The following is an 11488-nucleotide window of genomic DNA, read 5'->3' on the forward strand; positions in this document are numbered from 1 at the left end:
TAATTGTTTTAAATATCCGTGGTCACTCGCACCATGATATCATCATTGTGTTTATCTTTAACCAACCTCATCCCTAGGACTTATTAGGCTTTTTATATTTGGAACTCTTCGTGTTATCTTTTCACGCGCAGAAAACTTTGACTTGAATATTAGCGAAATAAAAAAATGTTTATTTTGTAAAAGTTTATATGATCGCAAAATTAAAAAAAATTGTCAAAAATTTTTAGCTTGAAGTTAGATCCTGAAAGAAAGAATATGCGGTGCTTGTAAAATCCGTCGAAAACAGGTTTAAAAATTTTACCATTTTGAATTTTAGTCTGGTTGAAGCAACTGTTAGAAGAATTGATGACATCTTTTTGACGTGATAGCGAATGAAGAAGTATCTACATTATAAACAAGCCAAATACAACTTTTTATAAAAACAGTTAGGAAGAACAACAAAGCTTTCCTTAACTTCAAAATAAGAACAAACTAACATAACTGGCAAGGCTGAAAGTTATAATTTTCTCTCTTTGTATGAGAAAACTAAAACCGGGAGAAATATTGTGCAAAGTTGTTAGTAGTTAGATATTAAGTCGTAAAAATTTATAACGTACTGAAAAATAAATTAAAAATGCCAAATATAAGAACAGAATAAAACAATTCCAGGCCTGAACATGTTAAAAAGAATAAGAACTCCTTAGGTTGAAGTCAAATTACCTGGTTTTTATAATTACGAAACAAGTGTAGTATTGTGAAGGCTTGAATGACTTTCATTGTAGCTTATATCAATTCGACGATAGAACATTTTTATCAATAAACAACACAACAGAAGAGCTCAAAATAAAGAAAAAGCACGAGGTATTAAATATCAAGCCAGCGATGAATAAGATCTATTGAAAGATTAATATGAACAATAAACGATGTTAAAAAAATGTTAAAAAATCAAATATAAATGAGTTTGAAACTAATTAATTATAGAAATGTATTCATTGACTGATCACCCAAAATAGCCATCTCCTCATTCGTGTTTTCATGAAGAAGGAAGGAACAAAACTTTTGCAGCGCTTCACTTTAAAAATTGGGAATTCAAAGGTATGTTCAAATTAGTTATATGAGTTCTGTAACTTTGTTCCTGTTGTTGTCATAGTATTCAGAGTTTCCAAATATATTTTAAGGAACCAGATTTTTATTAATATTACCATTCTCCCTTATGCTATTCTTTTTGATGCATCTGCTTATTCGAGATTTCTTTTCGTTGGACAGAAATACAACTAAAATGAAATTTGGAAAGATAAATAATAGAAACAACCCCCCTAGCGGCACCATTACCCTTTAAATAGATGACAATATTGAATCTATATACTATGCATGTGCTTTTCGTTTGTAAACTAAAATTGTTGGTGTTGTATTCGCGTGACAAATACGCGACAAGGTATTTAAAATGATAAAATAAAAAAATAAAAAATAGAAAAGTATGGAATAATTATTTACGGATACGTCGGCTAATGTCCTCTTTTATTTGCAGGTAAACAGCATCAAAGAGAGAGAGTAAAGACACATCAAACTTGTACAAGATAGCATGTGAAAGTTTCTTGTAATGAACGTCAGCTTGAATCAAACCAGTTATGCTTTTCTTCCAACATTTCAAAAGTTAGAGCTTCCTGTTACTGAAGTTATTCCAGAATGGTTTACCATCGCATTCGCTTCAATCAACGGAGGAGGGTTCTGCTTAAACGTTCTCTCCTTATGGTTGTTAGCTACGCGTAGATTTGTGTACAGATGTAAAATTAACGCGTTTATCGTATCGCTTTGCTTATCGGATCTTCTCGTGGCTTTATCGAGTTTTTATTTTCTCGGAACCATTACCTCAAATAATATCAGTCAATTTTCAAAACGCGTTGCCACGATTATATTTAGTTTCGCGCTAGAAACATCACTGATGAGTTTATGTTGTCTGAGTTTCGACAGACTTACCGCAATACGCAAACCTTTTCGATATACCGAAATTTTATCGAAAAGACGAGTAATCGTTATTATCTTTTTGGGATGGTTGTTCTGCTTGTGTTTACTAGCGATACAATTCGTGTTTGGTTTCATATACAAACACGAACGATACGTTTATTTCAACTGGATTGTATTTACATCACTCTCGCTAATCTCGATAACATTCTTAGCGTTAGTTTACGTGTACTTGATTTACGAAATCCATAGACATTCGACGCACATCAAATCACATTCAATTTCCGCGGTAAGGGAGGAATACATTTCTGATTATTCAAGCGATATCAGTAAAGATCCAATCAATTGCGACCATATGACGGACGTAACATTCGCAACAACCAGTAGCGAACAATCTCGTTTCGTCCAACAACAACAACGACAAAATATCGACCCGTTAATAAAGCATCCCAAAGAACATAGAAAGAGTATAGAAAAAAGCAAAAGTACTGATTTGGTGCGTGCAGCCTTAGCAAACACAAGAAATTCGACTCGAAGTTCGGGCGAACGAAGACGACTGTCAGCACGTGGACAATTAATCAAGAGAGAAAGAAAATCCGTTTTTCTTTGCTTGTGTATCGTCTTTGTTTTTGCCGCAAGCTGGCTGCCGGTTACCGTATTTTTTGTCCGATGTTTGATCGCTCACTCGTGCGAGAAGGATGACGCATTGTTGTTCGTTTGTTCTTGTTTAGTTTCGATGAATGCTTTGCTCGACCCTATTCTTTATTTTATCATCAAACGCGAATTCCGAGAATTTTTGTTCGGTAAAGTTTGTAAAAGTACGTCCAGAAGAAACAGTGGTGATAGCAGACGTGGAAGCAGTGGAAATTTTATTTAATAACAAATAGAAATTTTATTTATTTTTATTTCTCTGAAATACTATTTCTTTTTATATATAATGAATTAAAATGAAAAATAAATCTTGCAGATTTTTATTTCACTGAGGTTAAAAAAGCGCAGCATCGTGAGCCAATAAAGGCTTGTTTACACAGCTGGACTAAAACATTAACTAAGCCTAGTGGGAAGGGTGCCTAATGGCTTTTACAGAAGATATTGAGTGTAAATGGTTAACAAAAATAGCGATAGCACGGGTATAATAATTACCCCAATATCACCGATAACTCTCCCTAAAACGTTAGTGTTAATATATCAAAACTTAACAACCACACCTTAACGGCAATAACACCTTAGTGTGAACAAGATTTAAGTAAAACTTTAACTCAGACAGTAGAGGCTAATGCTAAAAAATGTTAAATATCAGATATAAAACATATTACAAATATTCGTTCAAACTACAACTAAAATATTATACAAGAAGACTGGATACGAAGTTGGAGGAGACAGTTGTACGTATGGGAAGTTTTGAGGTTAAAAAATCTTTCTTGCTATTCAAGAGTGACGTCAATGAAATCACATGGGCGAAGGAGATGAAGAAAACGTAGATTCAGTGGATGGTGAATAATTTAATGATGCCGAATGAAGATTTAATTTAAGAGCACGCTGTTAAATATTTAAGAACAATTTGATTGAAAATACGTTGGCGTTCATGAATACACCACAAACATGGAAAATTAATATACGAGCTCTCAAAAACCACACACATAAAAAAATGACGTTAAATCGATTAAAGTTTTTTTTTAGAATCGATGCACTGGGAGCGAGTTCAAACAAAGTTAAGTGATTCATGTTTAAATATTCAAACATTCATGCGTTCACATCTGCGTAATTCTGTTATCCTACGTACTGCAATTAAAATATGCATAGAAAAGATAAGTTGTTTCAAGAATGTACATCTTTAAGCATTGATTTCAGTCAAAACAACCTGTCATTGACTCCGACAACCAATCATTAAAGCAGAAAAAAATCTGACAAAACTCAGATTCGTGAGTTGAACGTTTAAAAGTAAAAAAATAAACTCTTTACAGTATTTTAAGATGGTAAGTTTGACCATTTGTAACAAAACGGCGCCACAACTACGAACGCCCTATACCCAACCTCTTTTTTGTTCAGTTATATTTTTTGTTCACGTTTCCCCGAGATATGAAAAAAGAGGTTTCCCTGTCGGTCGCGGCGTACACAATTATTCTCTTTAATGGCGTTTTTAAAACAGATTTATGGCTGCTTATTGTTGATGGAAAAGAATCGGAGGTTGCGAATCGCGGTTATTGTTTCTAAGAACCTTGTCACAGACATAAATAAACATCTACATGAAACTCGTACCCAGGCTATTAGTGCTGTGCAGAATTTTTTTCTAACCAGGCTGGTCATTAATCTATTTTACTCTGATATTCTTATACAACATATTCTTATAAAAGAAAAATCGTGTATTTAAGTTATAAACGTGATTAGAACTTTGATTTCAATTTGGCGCACTAGCCTAGGAGCGTGTAAACTTAACAGAAAATGCTCAAATAGATCGACGTCGGTCAACAAAAATTAAGAAGCAGTCAGGCATCGATTGATGTCTATTAATTCGACGAATTTTGTGTAAGTAGAACCTGGCCCAAATGCAGCGATCAAACAAGTGAATTTCGACTTTCCAAGTAGGTAACCAACAAGACATGTAAACAACACTCGAGACTATAAAACGGAAAAACTTTGAAGCTCAATCACAAATTTTGTGGGGCATGTTAAAAAGCATGTATATATTATACACATACCATAACTAATGCGTGCTTAAAAAATTCGTTTAAATTGTTTAAAAAAAATGTTTACAATCAAATGGTTGCTACTTCAATGTGTTGAATCCAAACATTTCACATATTTTCAGTTCACGCGTTGTTTCTCAAAACAAGACATCTTTGGAGTAATAAAGCTATACTTGTAAAGAACATCTCTCGAAGTAAGAAGATTTGCGTAGTTGGGAAAGACGGCGTCACCATGACAATACTAAAATAAATGCATAAATGACAAAAACAATTTGAACTTTAGTTTTCAGGCGCACTTCGTCGACCACAAATTTAGTTTCCGAATTTGTTTTAAAATTAAACGCGGCTTTTCTCAAACGCCTATTTTTCAGGATGTATTTTACATTTGAAGTAGTTTAGTTTTATCTATATTTGCCGACGGGAAATCGCCGTCGCAGCAAAGTCGATAAAATTTAGCGCATTTATTATCTGTAGCCTAAAAATTTCGTGCGTAATTTAGCATAAGGTGGTTTTGGCCGACCAACAAATAAGATACTGCTGCTGTTATACAAATTGTAGTAAACTTTTGTTATTCTGGTCCTTAGAATACACACCTACAAGAAAATTGAAAATGGCTGAAAATTATTTTTTTAAACCTTCAGTGCCTTACCATATAAATTGTAAGCAAGGTTGATCCCCTCCCCTCCCCGGATAAAGGCACTTACAACCGATGAAAATAGCAGTAACAAAACATACAGCTGGTTTTGCAGATAAGGTAGTAACATAAAAACTAACCAGTTACATAGCCTCTGCATATTTTATCGCACCTCTCATGGAAGAAAGTGAAGAAGATCGATAACCACCTCCAAAATGATGCCTAAGTAAAGATTTAAAACATCATTACACTTTTCCCCAACAAGTTGAACTAGTGAAGTCATACGAAGGTACCACCCTTTTCACAAGCATAGTCTAATCTGAAACCATATTGTTTCTATCGCTTGAGATTCATTTTATACTCAAGACTTTATTTTTATTTTTTGGTGTTGCTTCAGGCACATGACTTCATTTTCATTGCTGAGATCATTAACCAAAACAAATAAAACAAACAAACAAAAAATAAATAAATAAATAATTCTACCAGTGATTCAAGTAATGAAATAATATATACAGCTGATGACGACCATCAAAACCACGTGATTTCGGAATGAGTGAATGGTAAGCCTTGAAAAAAGACTGATTGAAACCTCCAAATATATTGGTGATTGACAATTCAAATTCATGGTGACCATAAAATGAAGCCGGGTCGAACACAACTATAAGTAAAAACATATTTCACAGACTTTTAGAGTGGGTTATATATGTTACCTATTCAATAGCGAATGAGTGGAACTTGTATTTCAAAGAAACAAGACATACGCTTTATTGGTTGGGACACCTTTGGTTATTATTATTACGATAAAGCAATGAATAGGTTGGTTACACATGTTTGTTTACTTCGTGACAGATGATTTTCAAAAAAAAGTCTTTCCTTAAAACCAGTGTCTACTTTCATTTATGACAGTAGGAAGGTACTATATTTTCTCACCTGGTCCATCATCCATCTCAGCAGCATTACCTCCCCACAAATCACCATGCAGTAAGGAAGGGTACACATCTACTTCTTTGAATAACCTACTAACCACCAACTGAAGTTTCGACCATAACTCTACAAGTTCTCTATCACCAGACTTAAACGGATACGAAAATATTGTGATACAAGAATAGTTCGAAAACATTTTTTATGTGTCGAAAACTTGTACTTTAACCACAAAATCAACATACAGTGAATGTTTTCTTTTATAAGCAAAGTAAGTCAATGTTCGAAATCAAGCTGAAATTTGCTTATGAGGGAATCTCAATCAGGCTCTAAGTATTCTCGCGCTAGGCTATTGGATGAACAAGTAAATAGAACTTAAGACAAACACGTGCAAAAAATTGTACTCTAATCAAAATACCCAAGACGCACAGAAACGCATCAGAAGAATTTAAGGCCGGGAAATATGGTTATGCTTAAAAGATTCTCCTATCTGAGCCTGTATATGCTTATAAAAACACATTCATGTACACAACAAGTAAACAGAAGAAATGAGCAACAATGAATCCCAGCCAGGATCTATTATTGTATTGTTTAATGACAAATTACTTGGATGTGCTTATTTTTCAAATCATATCTTTAAAAAAAAATTAAAAAAATCTATTTAAGCTGTGGATTTGTTTGATCTGTTTTAGCATTGAAATAGATAATAACAACATACCGATTCCAGAATTGCATTGACTTTGCTATCTATCCTCTGTCTTGCATAAAACTCCTGAAATAAACGATAACAAATCTCACAATAAGTTTGTCTTTGGGTTGAGAACTTATTAAAAACAATCGAAGAAACAAACAAAAAAGTTTCAAGACGCTTTCCAGGAGGTTTTTCTATTGTTGTAACTTTCCAGGAGTACTCTTAAGGAGAATACACCCAAAAAAGCCATCTTTTTTACATTTTGTTGAAGGATTGCAAGTAAGCCACATTCAAGAATATATGGTTGCGTGTAAGTTGTGACATTTAGGTTGTGTTTGCTTTGAAAATACGACAAGAAAAAAATAACGAAAACATTCTCCTGTTTCCAGAATGTGAACATAGAGGAACATGTTTAAAAACATATTTTTGATGTTGACAAAGACTCAAGGAAGATTCAGCTTGTTTGAACAAAGTCACAGTATTCTGGCTTGTTTGAACAAAGTCACAGTATTCTGTCATTATGTATATTTTCCAGGCAGTAGAAGGATATTTTTCTAATAATAGCGTCCAGAATATTCTTGTGCAAAGTTTTACTGTTTTTTATCATATTATTGTGAACAATGGAAATACGCACTTATTCCAGTACTCTTTTCTGCTTAATTGTAGGGGGGGGGGGGGGGGGGTCAAATTGCACTTTTTCGAATTTTTCACCTTTTGAGAACAAATTAAATTTTGTCATCAAATTAAACAAATTTTGAGAACAAATCTCAAGAATAAATACTATTTACAGGTTAAAAATAAGAAATATCAACAAAATGTCAGCACAATTTATTCCTTAAACATCTCAAAAGCATTGTTATCTTTATTTTTAGTTGTTTTACTAGTGTTAGTTTATTTAAAGTTAGTCGTTTTACCCCCCCCCCCCCCATTTTACAGAAAATTTCGTAATACCCCTACTTCCCTACTTTAAGAAATTTTCCCCGGAGTACCCACCCCCTGCTTATTCGACCCCCTACAATTAAGCACAAAAGAGTAGGTATAGTTTCATGCCCTGGATCTTAATCTAACTAAAATAATTCTGCTTTATTGATTCAATGAACTCAAATAATCCTGTTTTTTGTTAAAAGTTACTACAATTATTTCATAAATAATTATATTTAACAATTCAATTTTTTAAATGTTACGACTCATGACAGTTTCTTTGTGATGTATATTACAATTTCGCAGATATGCTTGTGTACAGGGCTGAAAAACTGGTAGAACAGGGCTAGGTCCAACTGATTAATCTGCATCTTTTTAAGCAATTGCTTAAAAAATATCAGTCAAAAAATAAGAAGATAAAAAACTTGTCAAATGTCACAGTGCTACCTGAAATTGTATTAAAAATGTGATTGAAAAGAACATAAAGGGAACGCATATAATGCTTAAAACGTTCATTTTCTTTCTTTTGAATCAGAAGATTTTTGTATTTATAAAACAAATATCAATTTATCTATATAAACAAAGTGTACATGCCACGTACTAGCCAATTTTCTGACCATGAATTATCCAATGGATGAAGGCCACAACACGTACTTGTATGAAAGCCAAACTTCTGGACTGCAGTTTCATGTTTTTTCGTTGTAACGTTTTTGTCATTTTCTTTTTGTTTCTCAATCATATTTATATTGTGTAAATGCAGCCTAATGAGCAATAAACAACAATAAACTACAATAAACAATGAACTACAATGAGTTGCAACAAACAACAATAAAAAACAATAAAAAACAATACCCAACAATAAACAACACTAAACAACAACAAAAAAACAAAAAAAAACTACAACAAAAATAAAAAAATGATAAACAACAATGAACTACAATAAAAAACAATAAACAACAATGAACTACAATAAAGAACAATAAAGGACAACGAACTACAATAAAAACAATAAACAGCAATGAACTACAATAAAAAACAATAAACAACAATGAAATTCAATGGACAACAATAAACAACAACAAAACACAACAACAAACAGTAATATAAAAACAATAAACAACAATAGAAAAACAATAAACAACAATGAACTACAATAAAAAACTAAAAAACAATAAACTACAATAAAAAACAAAAACAACAATAACTACAATAAAAAACAATAAACAAAAATGAACTACAATAAAAAATATAAACAACAATGAAATTTAATGAACAACAATAAAAAACAACAAAAAACAAAAAAAACAATAAACAACAAATAAAAATAACAACAACAATGAACTACAATTAAATCAACAACAAACAAAAATAAACAACAATAAACAATAATGAACTACAATAAGTTACGATAATAAACAATAAAAAACACTAAACAATAATAATAAAAAAATGAACTGCAACAAACACAAGATTAACAAAAAATATTATAAAATATATATAAGTTTACTTGGCAATATCTGTTCCAAGTTGTTGCTGATACTTTCGTAATGAATGCATGTCCAAATGTTCCATGATGAATAGATAGTCTTTTCCATCAGCATTTTTACAAAGCTGAAATATATATGGCAATGATAATCTAAAAGATTCTAGCACAATTCCTCATGATACATGGTATGCTGATTGTATCAATGCTGATTCCAACGGACGATCAACCTCTTTTTGCTCATAGTAAGGATTAATGATTTTTTAAAAAAGAAAAACATGCAAAAAATTTACCTTAATTGGTTCTGGCACTCTGACAGTTTTTGTGTCCCTCATAGCTTTCAAACTTTCATATTCTCCCATAAACATAATGTCAGCCTGTTCAGAATATAAGCAAAAAATGAGGATTATTAATTCATTAATTTAAGAAAACTTCTGCTTCCTAAATTTATAGGAATTATACAGAGAAGTTTGGTATAAATTACATGCTAAAAATGTTTTTTTAATTATCTTATATATACTAATACAAATTCCATTTCTGGAATATTTAAAAAAACTTCAGATGTACATACACACATTTTTTATATAAAAACAACTTAATGAATGGTACCCTGGCTGGACGTAATCAGTTAGACTTAACCTACAAACCAGTATTCCAGTGTTTCAGGCATCAAATTCCCAGGAAACCTAAATCCAGGCATCCGAAACCCCAATCCACGCATCAGACTCTCCGAACAAGAGATATTAAGGTTTTCCCTTTCATGCACTTCCTAATCGGAAAAAAATCTTATCAGCTAAATATCTTTGTAGATTTAATTGTATATACCAAATTAGATGTTTTACAGTTAGATCGGCTAAAACTTGCATCCTATTGGTCAACATATTGAAATAATCAACCAAATCTTTACGCTTGAGAAATTTTATAAAACCTGGGATACGTTGTTTTGCAAGTTATACACTTGCTATTTATTGTAGATATATTTACCAATCCCTTTTCACTAATTCCAAGGGATATACCCTGCCAATTGTTTCCAGGAGGGACCACAGAGACAGTTCTAGAGTTTTTAAAGTTTTTGGATTTTTGTTAGTTTTGAATGTTCCAGAATTGTATAACTGGAATAATTCTCTCAATATATACTAATTTTTCTTTTGGCCTGACACTAAACACTTATTTCTATGTTGTTATAAAAAAGTGCAGAAGAAAATGTGTTTTTTTCTAACATTTTTGTTGAATGAAATGGATTGTGCAATTGTTTACATTTCCTTGAATTTCATTGCTCAAAAAGCTTTACATGGGTAGCGTCACAAATATTGAGGAATATACCCTGTCTATTATTTCCAGGAGGAGTCATGGCTTAGATGGGGAGTCCTAGCGTATTTAATGCTCATGTTTAGCTACACGCAGACCCAATTAGGGTCCGCACCCTACTAGACAATTCCCTTCAACATCCAACGACATACACAATGTGCCATCTCCCCAATTTCCCTCACATGGCTTGGGTTAATGCTATACCGACTGAACCAGGGGTCCAATGTTCCAGGATTTTTCGTTCTACAATTTTCGTTTACTGCAGTTTACTTTACTTTAAACCGAGCTGTCATTTTACTTTGTTAAGATAAAAATCTACAGGCCACAGACCTAAGGTGGCTAGGATGACTGCCGTAAATAAAGTAATACATACACCTTCGTCGCTATTTCTTTTCACAAACATTTTCCTTGAGCCAACTTTGTAGCTACTTCCTTCACTAATACAGCCTCCGCCACCAAATCCAAGGCTGCTCACATTATCAACCTTAAATACACTTTTTAAATAATTCTCCATGAACACATAAACAGCAAACGATTCGTTTTAAACTATAGCTATATATTCAAAATCCTCAGCCTCGAGTCAATGGTATCTTACAAGCATGTGCAGTCTTTCATGTTCCATGAACTGTGCACAGAGTCTACCATATTTGTTATTGCCTTTATCAGCTGTTACTTCACTTACCATGTCATAAAACTACGGCCAAGCAAAAGATGAGCGAGCTTAAGCAAAGGCGGCGGCGGTCTTTCTTCTTCTGATGGTGTAGTGCAACCACTGTATCTTTTTAAGATATTTTATTCTGTTTTTATGAAATAGTAGAAGTAGTGTTATTTGAAACATTACGGTATATGAGTTTAAATTGTAACCTACCAATTGTAACCAACCAGTATCTATTTTTATTTAC

At 32.7% G+C, this 11488-nt stretch overlaps 2 protein-coding genes across 2 annotated transcripts; one reads left to right on the forward strand and one right to left on the reverse strand.

The window, feature by feature from the left end:
* The first annotated feature begins 998 nt into the window (after window positions 1–998).
* LOC130624042 (tyramine receptor Ser-2-like) lies at window positions 999–2900 on the forward strand. Its single transcript, XM_057439610.1, has 2 exons — window positions 999–1074; window positions 1508–2900. The coding sequence occupies exon 2, from the start codon at window positions 1580–1582 to the stop codon at window positions 2816–2818; it is 1239 nt and encodes a 412-aa protein (XP_057295593.1). The 5' UTR covers window positions 999–1074; window positions 1508–1579; the 3' UTR covers window positions 2819–2900.
* A 1288-nt stretch (window positions 2901–4188) lies between these two features.
* LOC130624043 (ketosamine-3-kinase-like) lies at window positions 4189–11242 on the reverse strand. Its single transcript, XM_057439611.1, has 9 exons — window positions 10960–11242; window positions 9572–9655; window positions 9303–9406; window positions 8397–8556; window positions 6902–6955; window positions 6193–6334; window positions 5746–5920; window positions 5403–5484; window positions 4189–4869 (listed from the first exon to the last, which is right to left on the reverse strand). The coding sequence occupies exons 1-8, from the start codon at window positions 11098–11100 to the stop codon at window positions 5406–5408; spliced, it is 939 nt and encodes a 312-aa protein (XP_057295594.1). The 5' UTR covers window positions 11101–11242; the 3' UTR covers window positions 4189–4869; window positions 5403–5405.
* Window positions 11243–11488: the final 246 nt, after the last annotated feature.

Source organism: Hydractinia symbiolongicarpus, chromosome 13 (assembly GCF_029227915.1).
Source record: "Hydractinia symbiolongicarpus strain clone_291-10 chromosome 13, HSymV2.1, whole genome shotgun sequence".
Classification (NCBI taxonomy): Eukaryota; Metazoa; Cnidaria; class Hydrozoa; order Anthoathecata; family Hydractiniidae; genus Hydractinia; species Hydractinia symbiolongicarpus.